Source organism: Gopherus evgoodei, unplaced genomic scaffold, assembly GCF_007399415.2.
Source record: "Gopherus evgoodei ecotype Sinaloan lineage unplaced genomic scaffold, rGopEvg1_v1.p scaffold_43_arrow_ctg1, whole genome shotgun sequence".
In the NCBI taxonomy this organism is placed as follows: Eukaryota; Metazoa; Chordata; order Testudines; family Testudinidae; genus Gopherus; species Gopherus evgoodei.
The window spans coordinates 162,686-178,575 of record NW_022060064.1 but is presented as its reverse complement, the minus strand read 5'-3'; the positions used below and the strand labels follow the sequence as shown (position 1 = coordinate 178,575).

Here is a 15,890-nt window from a genome sequence, read left to right as displayed (position 1 = left end):
CCCACCCCCGGACCTGCACCCCCATCCGTGCCCCCTCCGAGATCTCTCCCCCGTCAGCCCACCCCCTAGACCTCCCCCCCACGGGCAGTGCCCCTCACCCCCTTAGCGCCCCCACTCCTGGACCTGCACCCCCATCCGTGCCCCTCCCTGAGACCTCTCCCCCATCAGCCCACCCCCTAGACCCCCACCCACCCCCAGACCCATCCCCCACGGGCAACGCCCCCTACCTCCCTCAGCGCCCCCACCCCCAGAGCCTCCCCCGTCACCCTGCGCCCCTAAACCTGCCTCCACCCCCAGACCCTCCTGTGCCCCCCAGACCCACCCCCCACGGGCAGCGCCCCCTACCTCCCTCAGCGCCCCCACCCCCAGACCCTCCCCCAACAGCCCTGCACCCCCAAACCTGCCCCCACCCCCAGACCCTCCTCCGTCACCCCTGCGCCCCCAGACCCGCCCCCCATGGGCAGCGCCCCCTACCTCCCTCAGCATCCCCACTCCCAGACCCTCCCCCGTCGCCCTGTGCCCCCAGACCCGCCCCCAACCCCAGACCTCCCCGTCACCCTGCTCCCCCAGACCCGCCCCCTGCACCCCCAAACCCACCCCCACCCCCAGATCCCACCCGTCACCCTGTGCCCCCAGACCCTCCCCGTCACCCTGCGCCCCCAAACCCGCCCCTGCCCCCAGACCCTCCTCCATCACCCCTGCGCCCCCAGACCCGCCCCCGTCACCCTGCACCCCCAGACCCGCCCCTGCCCCCCACCTTTGCTGCTCTTCTTCCTGCTCTCGGCGGGTCTGAAGTGCACCGTGGGCAGGGGGCAGACGAGCTGCATCGGCTCCGCTTCCACCAGACACGAGTTCTTCTTGTCCCAGCCCGCGCCCTCCAGGTACAGCCCCCGGACCCACACGCCGTCCTGTGGGGCGGAGAGCGTCAGCCCCGGGTACGGCCCCCAGACCCACACGCCATCCTGCGGGGCGGAGAGCGTCACCCCGGGTAGGGCCCCCGGACCCACACGCCGTCCTGCGGGGCGGAGAGCGTCAGCCCCGGGTACAGCCCCCGGACCCACGCGCCGTCCTGCGGGGCGGAGAGCGTCAGCCCCGGGTACGGCTCCCGGACCCACACGCCATCCTGCGGGGCGGAGAGCGTCAGCCCCGGGTACAGGCCCCAGACCCACACGCCGTCCTGCGGGGCGGAGAGCGTCAGCCCCGGGTACAGCCCCCGGACCCACACGCCGTCCTGCGGGGCGGAGAGCGTCAGCCCCGGGTACAGCCCCCGGACCCACACGCCGTCCTGCGGGGCGGAGAGCGTCAGCCCCGGGTACAGCCCCCGGACCCACGCGCCGTCCTGCGGGGCGGAGAGCGTCAGCCCCAGGTACAGTCCCCAGACCAACACGCCGTCCTGCGGGGCGGAGAGCGTCACCCCGGGTAGGGCCCCCGGACCCACGCGCCGTCCTGCGGGGCGGAGAGCGTCAGCCCCAGGTACAGTCCCCGGACTCACACGCCGTCCTGCGGGGCGGAGAGCGTCACCCCCAGGTACAGTCCCCGGACCCACACGCCGTCCTGCGGGGCGGAGAGAGTCACCCCGGGTACGGCCCCCGGACCCACACGCCGTCCTGCGGGGCGGAGAGCGTCAGCCCCAGGTACGGCCCCCGGACCCACACGCCATCCTGCGGGGCGGAGAGCGTCACCCCGGGTACGGCCCCCGGACCCACACGCCGTCCTGCGGGGCGGAGAGTGTCAGCCCCGGGTACGGCCCCCGGACCCACACGCCGTCCTGCGGGGCGGAGAGCGTCAGCCCCGGGTACAGCCCCCGGACCCACACGACGTCCTGCGGGGCGGAGAGCGTCAGCCCCGGGTACAGCCCCCGGACCCACGCGCCGTCCTGCGGGGCGGAGAGCGTCAGCCCCGGGTAGGGCTCCCGGACCCACACGCCGTCCTGCGGGGCGGAGAGCGTCACCCCCGGGTACAGCCCCCGGACCCACACGCCGTCCTGCGGGGCAGAGAGCGTCACCCCCGGGTACAGCCCCCGGACCCACACGCCGTCCTGCGGGGCGGAGAGCGTCACCCCCGGGTACAGCCCCCGGACCCACACGCCGTCCTGCGGGGCGGAGAGCGTCACCCCCGGGTACAGCCCCCGGACCCACACGCCGTCCTGCGGGGCAGAGAGCGTCACCCCCGGGTACGGCCCACCTACCCACGCACCGTCCTACGGGGCGGAGAGCGTCACCCCCAGGTACAGCCCCCGGACCCACACGCCATCCTGCGGGGCGGAGAGCGTCACCCCCGGGTACGGCCCCCGGACCCACGCGCCGTCCTGCGGGGCGGAGAGCGTCAGCCCCGGGTACGGCTCCCGGACCCACGCGCCGTCCTGCGGGGCGGAGAGCGTCAGCCGCGGGTACGGCTCCCGGACCCACACGCCGTCCTGCGGGGCGGAGAGTGTCACCCCGGGTACGGCCCCCGGCCCCACACGCCGTCCTGCGGGGCGGAGAGCGTCAGCCCCGGGTACGGCCCCCGGCCCCACACGCCGTCCTGCGGGGCGGAGAGCGTCAGCCCCGGATACGGCCCCCGGCCCCACACGCCGTCCTGCGGGGCGGAGAGCGTCAGCCCCGGATACAGCCCCCGGCCCCACACGCCGTCCTGCGGGGCGGAGAGCGTCAGCCCCGGATACAGCCCCCGGCCCCACACGCCGTCCTGCGGGGCGGAGAGCGTCAGCCCCGGATACAGCCCCCGGACCCACGCGCCGTCCTGCGGGGCGGAGAGCGTCAGCCCCGGGTACGGCCCCCGGACCCACGCGCCGTCCTGCGGGGCGGAGAGCGTCAGCCCCGGGTACGGCCCCCGGACCCACACGCCGTCCTGCGGGGCGGAGAGCGTCAGCCCCAGGTACAGCCTCCGGACCCACACGCCGTCCTGCGGGGCGGAGAGCGTCACCCCCGGGTACGGCTCCCGGACCCACACGCCATCCTGCGGGGCGGAGAGCGTCACCCCCGGGTACAGCCCCCGGACCCACACGCCGTCCTACGGGGCGGAGAGCGTCACCCCCAGGTACAGCCCCCGGACCCACACGCCATCCTGCGGGGCGGAGAGCGTCACCCCCGGGTACGGCCCCCAGACCCACGCGCCATCCTGCGGGGCGGAGAGCGTCAGCCCCGGGTACAGCCCCCGGACCCACGCGCCGTCCTGCGGGGCGGAGAGCGTCAGCCCCGGGTACAGCCCCCGGACCCACGCGCCGTCCTGCGGGGCGGAGAGCGTCAGCCCCGGGTACAGCCCCCGGACCCACGCGCCGTCCTGCGGGGCGGAGAGCGTCAGCCCCGGGTACAGCCCCCGGACCCACACGCCGTCCTGCGGGGCGGAGAGCGTCACCCCCGGGTACAGCCCCCGGACCCACACGCCGTCCTGCGGGGCGGAGAGCGTCACCCCTGGGTACGGCCCCCGGACCCACACGCCGTCCTGCGGGGCAGAGAGCGTCACCCCCGGGTACGGCCCACGTACCCACGCACCGTCCTATGGGGTGGAGAGCGTCACCCCCGGGTACGGCCCCGGAGCCGCGCGCCGTCCTGCGTGGCGGAAAGCGTCAGCCCCGGGTACGGCCCCTGGACCCACACGCTGTCCTGTGGGCAGAGAGCGTCACCCCGTCCTGCCCTCCAGGTACAGCCCCCGGACCCACATGCCGTCCTGTGGGGCAGAGAGCGTCACCCCCAGGTACAGCCCCCGGACCCACACGCCGTCCTGTGGGGCAGAGAGCGTCACCCCGTCCTGCCCTCCAGGTACAGCCCCCGGACCCACATGCCGTCCTGTGGGGCAGAGAGCGTCATCCCCAGGTACAGCCCCTGGACCCACACGCTGTCCTGTGGGGCAGAGAGCGTCACCCCCAGGTACAGCCCCCGGACCCACATGCCGTCCTGTGGGGCGGAGAGCATCACCCCCAGGTACAGCCCCCGGACCCACACGCTGTCCTGTGGGTCAGAGAGTGTCACCCCCAGGTACAGCCCCCAGACCCACACGCCACCCTGTGGGGCAGAGAGCGTCACCCCTGTACGGCCACCCGACAATGGTTCCCAGGCCCACCCGCCGGCCTGTGAGGCAGAGAGCTTCAGCCCCGTACGCCCCCCCCACACACCATCACCCCGGCACGGCCCCCAGACCCACATGCCGTCCTGGGGGCAGGGAGCGTCATCCCAGGTACAGCCCCCCCAGTGCCATCCCGGGGGGACTCCACCCACCCCAAAGGGCTCTGAGCCCAGCCACGCACCTTGGGCGGATACACCAGGTTGTTGTCATCCACCGTGGAGACGATGAACTCCCAGGACAGGGTGTCCACCGAGATCTGGGGGGGGGCAGTGAGAGTGGGTGGGATGGACCCGCCCCCCCATCCTAGGAGTCCCCCCCGCCTCCCAGCAGGGCTGGGAAAGGCCCCAGGTGCCTCCAGACTCTCCTCAAGGAGCCGGGGAGAGAACCCAGGAGTCCTGGCTCCCAGCTCCCCCTGCTCTAACCCACCAGCCCCCACTCCCCTCCCAGAGCCGGGGAGAGAACCCAGGAGTCCTGGCTCCCAGCCCCCCCTGCTCTAACCCACCAGCCCCCACTCCTCTCCCAGAACAGGGAGAGAACCCAGGAGTCCTGGCTCCCAGCCCCCCCTGCTCTAACCCACCAGCCCCCACTCCCCTCCCAGCGCCGGGGAGAGAACCCAGGAGTCCTGGCTCCCAGCCCCCCCCTGCTCTGACCCACCAGCCCCCACTCCCCTCCCAGAGTCAGGGAGAGAACCCAGGAGTCCTGGCTCACAGCCCCCCTGATCTAACCCACCAGCCCCCACTCCCCTCCCAGAGCTGGGGAGAGAACCCAGGAGTCCTGGCTCCCAGCCCCCACGATCTAACCCACCAGCCCCCACTCCCCTCCCAGAGCCGGGGAGAGAACCCAGGAGTCCTAGCTCCCAACCCCCCCTGCTCTGACCCACCAGCCCCCACTCCCCTCCCAGAGCTGGGGAGAGAACCCAGGAGTCCGGGCTCCCAGCCCCCCTGCTCTAACCCACCAGCCCCCACTCCCCTCCCAGAGCCGGGGAGAGAACCCAGGAGTCCTGGCTCCCAGCCCCCCCTGCTCTAACCCACCAGCCCCCACTCCCCTCCCAGAGCTGGGGAGAGAACCCAGGAGTCCTGGCTCCCAGCCCCCCCCTTGCTCTAACCACCAGCCCCCACTCCCCTCCCAGAGCCGGGGAGAGAACCCAGGAGTCCGGGCTCCCAGCCCCCCTGCTCTAACCCACCAGCCCCCACTCCCCTCCCAGAGCCGGGGAGAGAACCCAGGAGTCCTGGCTCCCAGCCCCCCCTGCTCTAACCCACCAGCCCCCACTCCCCTCCCAGAGCTGGGGAGAGAACCCAGGAGTCCTGGCTCCCAGCCCCCCTGCTCTAACCACCAGCCCCCACTCCCCTCCCAGAGCTGGGGAGAGAACCCAGGAGTCCTGGCTCCCAGCCCCCCTGCTCTAACCACCAGCCCCCACTCCCCTCCCAGAGCCAGGAGAGAACCCAGGAGTCCTGGCTCCCAGCCCCCCCTGCTCTAACCACCAGCCCCCACTCCCCTCCCAGAGCCAGGAGAGAACCCAGGAGTCCTGGCTCCCAGCCCCCCTGCTCTAACCACCAGCCCCCACTCCCCTCCCAGCGCCGGGGAGAGAACCCAGGCGTCCGGGTGCCCTGCCCCCCCCAGCGGTACCCACGTTGTTCTGGCGGGCGGCTGCCTGCAGCACGGCCGTCAGGAACCCGGTGGGGAAGGTGAACCCCGACAGCCAGAAGAGCACGGGGGGATGCGCCGTCTCGGCCCAGCGGGCAAACTGCTCCACCCGCTGGCCCAGGTCCCGGGTCCAGGCAGCCAGCGGCTTCTGCGAGGGGTAGGCCTGTGGGGGGCAGAGCACAGGGGCTGGGAGGGGGGCACAGCTCAGCATCGCTCGCCCCCCCGCGCTTGGAGACTTTCACACCCAGGGAAACTGAGGCACCAATCTTGGGGAAGTCCTGCAGAGGGGCCCTCAGACTAGGGCGTGGGCGTGGTAAAGGGGGGGTGCTCCTCCAAGCCACACGGGCAGCAGTTGGAGATCTGATGGGGGGGGGGACGTCACTGGGCTCGGGGGGGGGCAGGAACCTTCCCGATCGACCCACCCGTGGCCCCAAAGCCAGACACCGTGGGGGGCAGCAGTGGGGAGCCCCTGGGCCCCCAGGAAGGGCGGGGGGCACCCCCATGGGGCAGTGATTCCAGCTCTCCCCCCCAGCTGGGGGCACCCTTACCCTCTCCCACATGGGGGGCACGCGGGCGTCGAAGATGCAGTTGAAGATCTCTTCCAAGGCGGTGGACATGACGACCAGCCCCTGGATGCCCCTCTCCAGCTCCACCAGCGAGGACCTAGGGGGAGGGCCCAGCTCAGGCGGGGTCCCCCTCGGCCAGCCCCACACGCTGCCCCCAATGCCGGGCCGAGGAGCTGCCAGAGTCGGGGCAGCGTCGGTCGGGGACGGGGAGGCTCCTCGCTCCCCACCAGGATCCCAGGTTTGGTTCTAGGCCCCATCGGGCCCGGGCAAAGCCTGGGGGCCGGAGCGTCCTGGTTCTCTGACTGCCAGGAGGGCTGGGCAGGGGCCTGCTGTAGTCTGGGCACTGCCCAGACCCCCGGCCGAGATTGGGGCCCCGTCGCGCCAGGCGCTGCCCAGACCCCCGGGCCGAGATTGGGGCCCCGTCGCGCCAGGCGCTGCCCAGACCCCCGGCCGAGATTGGGGCCCCGTCGCGCCAGGCGCTGCCCAGACCCCCGGCCGAGATTGGGGCCCCGTCGCGCCAGGCGCTGCCCAGACCCCCGGCCGAGATTGGGGCCCCGTCGCGCCAGGCGCTGCCCAGACCCCCCGGGCCGAGATTGGGGCCCGTCGCGCCAGGCGCTGCCCAGACCCCCGGCCAAGATTGGGGCCCGTCGCGCCAGGCGCTGCCCAAACCCCCGGCCGAGATTGGGGCCCGTCGCGCCAGGCGCTGCCCAAACCCCCGGCCGAGATTGTGGACCCGTTGCGCCAGGCGCAGCCCAGACCCCTGGGGCAAGATTGGGGCCCCGTCGCGCCAGGCGCTGCCCAGGCCCCCCCCAGACTGAGATCAGGGCCCCATCCTGCCGCACTGCACAGCCCCACGGAAAGGCAGTCCCTGGGGTGGGGTAACAGCTAAGCCGGACCGGGCCCATCCCCCCACGCCAGCTGAGATTGAGCCCCGTGCCCCCCAGGCCCGGCGGTGGTGGCGCTGACCTGATGACCTGCAGCAGGGCGTTGTAGCGCTGGATCTCCTGCAGCAGCACCACGTTGAGGGGCGAAGGGTCGTCGGCCAGCACCTTCCGGGTGCCCCTGTAGTCCAGCTCCTGCGGGATCTTGCTCAGCACATCGGCCGACAGCTCCAGGACCTGCCAGGCGAGGGGTGCGTGAGCCGGGGCCAGGGATGGAGCCCCCTCACCCCAGAACCGCGGGCGGGTGGGTGGGAACCGTGGGGGTGTCCCTGTGGAATGGAGCCCCCTCGCCCCAGAACTGCAGGCAGGTGGGCGGGGACCGTGGGGGTGTCCCTGTGGGACGGAGCCCCCTGGTTCCAGAACCGTGGGCGGGGACCATGGGGGCATCCCCACGGGATTGAGCCCCCTTGTCCCAAAACCATGGGTGGGTGGGGAATGTGTGGGCGTCCCTGTGGGATTGAGCCCCCTCGCCCCAGAACTGCGGGTGGGCGGGTGGGGACCGTGGGGGTGTTCCCGCGGGATTGAGCCCCCTCGCCCCAGAACCACGAGCGGCTCCCTGAGTCTGCAGGCAGCCTGCAGAGTCGCTGGCGATGCCCGATTGGGAGCAGACCCCCAGGCCCAGCTGGCAGCACCCAGGAGCCTCCTCTCTAGAGCGCAGGTGGCACCGCAGCCCGGGGTACCTTGTCCTCCCGGCTCTGCCCGGCGGCCCCGCTGGGCGTGATCTGGGGCTGCAGGGACAGCAGGGTCTCGAAGAGGGTCCTGGCCTCGGTGATCTGGGAGGCCACGTCGGCGTTGGGGTGCTGGCCGAAGGCCTCGGGCAGGTCCATGCCGGGCAGCATGCTGATGAACTCCCGGTAGGAGGCCAGGTTCCCGTCCTTGGGGATGTAGTAGGTGTCGAGCACCGACAGCCTGGGGGCACGGGGGGAGTCAGGGCTCGTGACTGCTCGGCCCCAGCCCTGCTCACCCAGCCCCCCCTCCTCATACCTCCCCCGGGCTATTTCTGCCTGCACAGGGCGAGCCATCCTCACAGGAGACCCCCGAGGAGAGGAGCAGGCAGGGGAGCACCTCAGCTCAAAGCGCCACGGTTACTGCCCTCTGCCTCCTTTGAGCTGGGTCCCTCGGGTGCCCCCTGCAGTGGTGTCCCACAACCCCCGCCCCCAGCGATTTCAGCATCCCTGCTTTACCCAGAGTGAAGCGGATTTCTTTGGGGGTCGGAGCCCGTTGGGAGCTGGGGGTCTGGGTGCTGAGCAGTTTTGGGTTGAAGCTGCCGCTTTGGGGGCGCGCTGCAGCAGGCTGGCGTGTCTGGCTCAGCAGGGCAGGGTGCTGGAGACCCAGGCTGGCAGGGAAACCGGGCTCAGGGGTAATTCCAGCACGTCGGGTGACAGACCCAAGGGGGTCCCTGGGACCAAACCCGTCACAGCCAGGGCCCAGAGGTAGCCGGGAAGGACCAGGGGGAGCCGGAGCACATAAAGCCCAGAAAGACCCTCAGACGGAGGGAAAAGCCAGAGCCAACCGAAGCGACACCGACCCCGGCACGTGAATGAGGCTGAAGGCAGGCGGAAGCGGGGACGCCAGGCAGGAACCGAAGGCGGATCGCCGGCGCAGCCCAACCGGCACCGACCCTCCTCGCCGGGGGGGTGGGGCAGACGCTGAGTGGGCCCCGCCCCAGCCCCCCTACTTGTAGAAGGGCGCGGCCAGGCTCTGCTCGCAGAAGTAGTCGTTGATGTAGGTGGTGAGCAGGCGCCGGTCCCAGCTGTCCGTCACGTGGCCCCCGTAGTTGACGCCTGCGATCAGGTACTTGAGGGCGTCCCAGGGCGTCTCCTCGTACTCGTCCAGGTACAGGCTCAGCAGGTTCTCCGACACCTGGGGGGCGCAGACGGCACCACACCAATGGCACAGGGCCCGGGGGCCGCTATTGTCGGGTTCAGCAAACCGCCTCACAGGGAGCCCTGGGGCCTTCTGGGGGCCCTGGGGCGTGAGCTGCCTGGCTCTGTGGGGGGTTTTTATGGCAGGGTCTTGTGAGGGGAGGGGGTTGTTATTGTAGGTTCCAGGAGGAGTGTGTGGGCTGGTTTCTTACAGTAGGGGCTCACAAAGAGTCTGATAGGGACACCCAGGGATTTGCCATTGTAGGGTCTGATAGGGGACACCCGAGGGTTTGTCACTGTAGGGTCTGACAGGGGAACACCTGGGGGTTTGTCATTGTAGGGTCTGATAGAGGAACACCCGGGGGGTTGTCATTGTAGGGTCTGATGGGGAACACCCGGGGGTTTGTCATTGTAGGGTCTGATAGGAGAACACCTGGGGGTTTGTCATTGTAGGGTCCGACAAGGTGAAAACCTGGGGGGTTGTCATTGTAGGGTCTGATAGGGGACACCCGGGGGGTTGTCACTGTAAGGTCTGATAGGAAAACACCCGGGGGTTTGTCATTATAGGATCCGACGGGGGAACACCCAGTGGGTTGTCATTGTAGGGTCTGATAGGAGAACACCCGGGGGTTTGTCATTGTAGGGTCCGACAAGGTGAAAACCTGGGGGGTTGTCATTGTAGGGTCTGATAGGGGACACCCGGGGGGTTGTCACTGTAAGGTCTGATAGGAAAACACCCGGGGGTTTGTCATTGTAGGATCCGACGGGGGAACACCCAGGGGGTTGTCATTGTAGGGTCTGATAGGAGAACACCCGGGGGTTTGTCATTGTAGGGTCCGACAAGGTGAAAACCTGGGGGGTTGTCATTGTAGGGTCTGATGGGGGGTTGTTACCGTTGGCTCTGGGGTGGCAGGGGGTGGTTACCGTTGGCTCTAGCTGTGGTGGGGGGTTGTTACCGTTGGCTCTGGGGGTGCTGGGGGGTTGTTACCATTGACTCTAGCTGTGGCAGGCGGTGGTTACCGTTGGCTCTGGGGGTGCCAGGGGGTGGTTACCGTTGGCTCCATGGGTTGTTACCATTGGCTCTAGGGGTGGCAGGGGGTGGTTACCGTTGGCTCTGGGGGTGCCAGGTGGTGGTTACCGTTGGCTCTAGGGGTGGCAGGGGGTGGTTACCGTTGGCTCTGGGGGTGCCGGGGGGTGGTTACTGTTGGCTCTCGCTGTCATGGGAGGTTGTTACAATTTGCTCTGGGAGTGCCAGGTGGTGGTTACCGTTGGCTCTAGGGGTGGCAGGGGGTTGTTACTGTTGGCTCTGGGGGCGCTGGGGGGTAGTTACCGTTGGCTCTAGGGGTGGCAGGGGGTTGTTACTGTTGGCTCTGGGGGCGCTGGGGGGTAGTTACCGTTGGCTCTAGGGGTGGCAGGGGGTGGTTACCGTTGGCTCCAGGGGTTGTTACCGTGGGCTCTGGGAGTGCTGGGGGGTTGTTACCGTTGGCTCTGGAGGTGGCAGGAGGTTGTTACCGTTGGCTCCGGGAGTTGTTACCGTTGGCTCCGGGGGTGCCGGGGGATGGTCACCATTGGCTCTAGCTGTGCCGGGCGGTTGTTACTGTTGGCTCTAGGGGTGCCAGGAGGTGGTTACCGTTGGCTCCAGGGGTTGTTACCGTTGGCTCCGGGGGTGGCAGGGGGTGATTACCGTTGGCTCGGGGGTGGTTACTGTTGGCTCTTGCTGTGGTGGGGAGCTGTTACCGTTGGCTCTGGGGGTGCCAGGGGGTGGTTACCGTTGGCTCCAGGGGTTGTTACCGTTGGCTCCAGGGGTGGCAGGGGGTGATTACCGTTGGCTTGGGGGTGGTTACTGTTGACTCTCGCTGTGGTGGGGAGCTGTTACGTTGGCTCTAGGGGTGCCAGGGGGTGGTTACCGTTGGCTCCGGGGATGCCGGGGGGTGGTTACCGTTGGCTCCGGGGATGCCGGGGGGTGGTTACTGTTGGCTTGGGGGCGGTTACCATAGGGTCTGGCCGCAGCGGCCCCCCTCTCCCCGGTGCCCCACCCACCTCGAAGTCGGAGTCGTTGAAGCCGTACACCACGTTCCAGCCGAGCTGCAGGAATTTCTTGCGCTCCAGCAGGATGCTGTGGAAGAAGCAGAGGGCGAACAGCAGCTTCTTGTACTTGGCCGGCTTGGTGCAGCGCCCGAACTGCGGCTCCGTCACCAGCTGGTACAGCCGCTTCATGTTGGCCTTGAGACCCTGCCAGGGAGAGGGAGAGGGAGAGGGAGAGGGAGAGGGAGGGGGGCTCAGCGCGGGCCCCAGGCTGCCCCCGCCCGGCCGGGGCGCGGCGCTGGCACAGGGCGCCCCTCTCACCGTGGGCGGCTCCGTGGTCATCTTGACGCTGGCCTGCAGGATGGAGATGGGGAAGTCGGGGTGGGGGCTGGAGCTGAGCCAGAGGCGGAACGCCGGGTGCGGCTCCTCCACCTGCAGCTGCTCCACCAGCTTGTCCAGCTGCGGCATCCAGGACAGCGAGAGGTGGCAGTTGGCCAGGAACACCCAGTTCCCTGTCGGCGAGCACAGGGGAGAGACGAGTGGGCCTCCCGGACGCTGGGGTTCGCGCCGGCCAGGCCCAGCCCCTCCCTGGATCCCAGCCATGGGTCCCCCAGCCGGCCGGGCCCAACCCGTCCCTGGATCCCAGCCATGGGTCCCCCAGCCGGCCGGGCCCAACCCCTCCCTGGATCCCAGCCATGGGTCCCCCAGCCGGCAGGGCCCAACCCCTCCCTGGATCCCAGCCATGGGTCCCCCAGCTGGCCGGGCCCAACCCCTCCCCAGATCCAACCCATGGATCCCAGCCATGGGTCCCCCAGCCGGCTGGGCCCAACCCCTCCCTGGATCCCAGCCATGGGTCCCCCAGCTGGCCGGGCCCAACTCCTCCCCAGATCCGACCCATGGATCCCAGCCATGGGTCCCCCCCGGCCAGCCGGGCCCAACCCCTCCCCAGATCCGACCCACGGATCCCAGCCATGGGTCCCCCAGCCGGCCGGGCCCAACCCCTCCCTGGATCCCAGCCATGGGTCCCCCAGCCGGCCGGGCCCAACCCCTCCCTGGATCCCAGCCTTGGGTCCCCCAGCCGGCCGGGCCCAACCCCTCCCCAGATCCGACCCACGGATCCCAGCCATGGGTCCCCACCAGCCAGAATCAGCCCCTCCCCAGATCCCACCCCCAGGTCCCTGGCCAGTTGGGCCCAGCTCTTCCCTGGATCCCACCAGTGGGACCTCTGGCCAGGCCCAGCCCCTCCCCAGATCCCCGGCTGGCTGGGCCCAGCCCCTCCCCGGATCCCCCAGCCAGCTGGCTGGGCCCAGAGCCTCCCCAGATCCCACCCCCGTGATCTCTGGCCGGCCAGGCCCAGAGCCTCCCTGGATCCCACCCCTGGGTCCCCCGACCAGCCGGGCCCAGCCCCTCCCCGGATCGCACCCCCAGCTGTACTGGAGATATGGCCTCCCGTGGGGCAGGGTCCTCCTGGGTCAGGAACAGACCCTGGCAGGTTGATCTTTCTCTGGGCTCTAGCTTGGATGCACTTGCTGGCCCCCACCCGTGCCTGCTGCCCCTCGGCCCCAGCCCCGGGAGCACAGGGAGCCGCGTGGCATTAGGGGCCAGCGAATGACACAGACCATCGGGGCCTGACAGAGCCTCGGGCAGGGGGTCCCCCAGTGCGTCACCTTCAGCAGTGACCCCTGGCATTGGGCCGGGCCCCCAGCGCCAGCCCTGCCGTGGGAGGTGGGGGTGATGAGCGTGGGCGATGTGAGGTGGTGTTGGGGGTGGATCTGTGGGTCGGATGGCAGCAGAGGCTCCTGGGGCCTGGCACCCCATTCACCCAGAGGGGCGCTGCCCACCCGTAATGCCAGGGTGAGGCGAGGATCCCCGGGCGCTGCTGGCAGTAGAGGGGCAATGGCACACTCACCGTCCCGGACCCCCTCCTGGATCATGCGGGTGGCGATGGGGGCCTGGCCCTGGCCCAGCGACAGGGCGTGGAAGCGCTGGGCCATGCCCGACTGCTCGGCCAGCTGCAGCAGCGAGGAGGTGGGGTCCACGCCGGGGGACAGCACGAAGATCAGGGGGGTCCGGGGCGTAGAGTCCTCCACCACCTGCCGCGGGGGGAGGGAAGCTGTACGCTCGGGGGCGGGGGGCAGGGATCCTGGCTGCCCCGTGTGCTGGGGAGGTTGTGGGGGGGGGAGGGTGGCAGGGCAGGAGGCCGGTTTGGGGGGGCACAGAGGCCCATCTACCCCAGTATCCCGCCTCCTTGGATCAGCCCCACGGGCCCATCTACCCTGGCGTCCTGCCTCCCTGTCCCCCTCAATCCGCCCCATGGGCCTGTCTGCCCGTGTCCCGCCTCTTCCCTGCTCCCCGGGACCAGCCCCACGGACCCATCTACCCCGGCGTCCCGCCTCTTCCCTGCCCCCCGGGACCAGCCCCACGGGCCCATCTACCCCGGCGTCCTGCCTCTCCCTGCCCCCCGGGACTAGCCCCACGGGCCCGTCTGCCCTGGCGTCCCGCCTCCTCCCTACTCCCCTGGATCTGCCCCACAGGCCGGTGTATCCCGGCATCCCGTGTCCTCCCTGCCCCCTGGATCAGCCCCTTGGGTCCATGCAGCCTGGGATCCTGCCTCCAGCTGTTGCCTCTCTGAGGAACTGCCGGGGCCCGTTGTGCCATGGTGCGGATGGGGCAGGGGGCCCCTTGGGGAGCCGGGGGGTTCACTGCCCCGACCCCAGCACCCATCTGAAAGTGGGCCCCGGGGAAAGGCATCCAGTGGCGGGGAGTTCCGCAGGCTCCCCCGCCCGCTCACCGACTTCATGTTGAGCACGGGCGGCTCGATGAACTGGGAGCCCAGGTTGGAGACGATGAAGAACGTGACGCAGAAGGCGACGCGGTCCGGCCGCAGCGACCGCACCACCAGCATCCGCTGCATCTGGTTGCAGGAGTTCTCCCACTCGCCTGCAGGGGGCGGCATGGCGACGGGAGTCCGACGGTGGGTCGCTGGCGGGGCAGCCCCGTGCTCAGGGGTCTGCCCAGGGCAGCAGGCTGCTGGGGGGGCCCCTGAGGAGTCGGAGGGGCCAGGCGGCAGTGGGGAGAGAGCTGTGGTGCCCCTCCCCCCCCCACACTGCCGCCTGGCATCATTGTGGGCATGGGCACCATGCAGAGCGCCAGCAGCACCAGGAGAGGAGACCACCTGGTTTCCCTGTCGCTGGCCTGGGCATAGCTGGCCAGAGCCGGGGAGAGAATCTAGGAGTCCTGGCTCCCAGCCCCCCCCCTGCTCTAACCCCCCACCCCCACTCCCCTCCCAGCGCCAGGGAGAGAACCCAGGAGTCCTGGCTCCCAGCCCCCCCTGCTCTGACCCAACAGCCCCCACTCCCCTCCCAGAGCCGGGAGAGAACCCAGGAGTCCTGGCTCCAAGCCCCCCCTGCTCTGACCCACCAGCCTCCACTGCCCTCCCAGAGCCGGGGAGAGAACCCAGGAGTCCTGGCTCCCAGCCCCCTGTGCCGCCCGCTAGCCCCGACTCCCCTCCCAGGGCTGGGACAGAACCCAGGAGTCCGGGCTCCCAGCCCCCACTGCTCCAACCCACCAGCCCCCACTCCCCCCCACAGAGCCGGGGAGAGAACCCAGGAGTCCGGGCTCCCAGCCCCCCCTGCTCCAACCCACCAGCCCCCACTCCCCCCCCAGAGCCGGGGAGAGAACCCAGGAGTCCTGGCTCCCAGCCCCCCCTGCTCTAACCACCAGCCCCCAGAGCCGGGAAGCCTCCACTGCCCTCCCAGAGCCGGGAGAGAAACCCAGGAGTCCTGGCTCCCAGCCCCCTGTGCCGCCACGCTAGCCCCGACTCCCCTCCCAGGCTGGGACAGAACCCAGGAGTCAGGTCTCCCAGCCCCCATCTGCTCCAACCCACCAGCCCCCACTCCCCCACCACAGAGCCGTGGAGAGAACCCAGGAGTCCGTGTCTCCCAGCCACCCCTGCTCAACCCAGCCAGCCCCCACTCCCCCCCCAGAGCCGGGGAGAGAACCCAGGAGTCTGGCCTCCCAGCCCCCCCGCTTCTAACCCAGCAGCCCTCCCACGTCCCCCTCCCAGAGCCGGGAGAGAACCCAGGAGTCCTGGCTCCCAGCCCCCCTGCTCTAACCACCAGCCCCCACTCCCCTCCCAGCGCCAGGCAGAGAACCCAGGCGTCCGGGCTCCCGTGCCGCTCTGACCTGGCAGCGGGGCCTTCTCGGGCTTGGCGCTGGTGTACCAGAGGTGCCAGTCCCGCGGGTACTGCTCGAAGGAGTTCATGATGCCGTGGAAGTTGGTGAGCTTGTCCAGCTCGGTGACGTTGTCCCAGTAGGTGTCGGCCAGCCAGCCGCTGCAGGGGTTGTCCATCTGCCCCTCCCGGTCCAGCACCTGCGGGGGGGGGGGGGCAGCTGAGCTGGGCACCGCGCGGAGTCAGCCCCCCCGCGCCCGCCGTGGGCCCCAGCAGAGCGATGGTGGCCAGGCAACACCCCCTAGAGGGCAAAGACGGCCAGGAAGCCGGGGTTCCCGCCCCACCTGGCGAAGGCACTGACCACCGGGGGGCAGCACCGCTGGGCTGGTCTCACTTCCAGCAGCACAGCGGCCCCTAGCGCCGCCCTGGGGCCAGCCCCCTGCCAGGAGAGAGCGCCCCCTGCTGCTCCGCCCCGCTCCCTGCCCCACAGCGCCCCCTAGTGCTCTGGGGCCAGCCCTGCCCTCCAGGGGAGAGCGCCCCCTGCTGAGCCCCCGCCCTGCTCCCTGCCCCAAAGCACCCCCTAGTGCTACCCTGGGGCCAGCCCCCTGCCAGGGG

At 70.7% G+C, this 15,890-nt stretch overlaps 1 protein-coding gene across 2 annotated transcripts in view; it reads right to left on the bottom strand.

Moving 5' to 3' along the window:
- DNAH2 (dynein axonemal heavy chain 2) overlaps window positions 1-15,890 on the bottom strand; it is a 136,762-nt gene that overhangs the window by 1,600 nt on the left and 119,272 nt on the right. The window contains exons 76-87 of one of the 2 annotated variants that reach the window (XM_030546262.1): window positions 15,289-15,475; window positions 13,895-14,043; window positions 13,013-13,196; window positions 11,425-11,615; window positions 11,119-11,310; window positions 8,892-9,076; window positions 7,894-8,122; window positions 7,239-7,390; window positions 6,255-6,369; window positions 5,693-5,869; window positions 4,244-4,318; window positions 758-908 (exon numbers count right to left, since the gene is read on the bottom strand). In XM_030546262.1, coding sequence (XP_030402122.1) covers window positions 758-908; window positions 4,244-4,318; window positions 5,693-5,869; window positions 6,255-6,369; window positions 7,239-7,390; window positions 7,894-8,122; window positions 8,892-9,076; window positions 11,119-11,310; window positions 11,425-11,615; window positions 13,013-13,196; window positions 13,895-14,043; window positions 15,289-15,475 — 1,987 coding nt within the window. Of the gene's footprint in view, window positions 1-757; window positions 909-4,243; window positions 4,319-5,692; window positions 5,870-6,254; window positions 6,370-7,238; window positions 7,391-7,893; window positions 8,123-8,891; window positions 9,077-11,118; window positions 11,311-11,424; window positions 11,616-13,012; window positions 13,197-13,894; window positions 14,044-15,288; window positions 15,476-15,890 lie in introns of those variants that run through there. The other variant, XM_030546263.1, reaches the window with a different exon arrangement.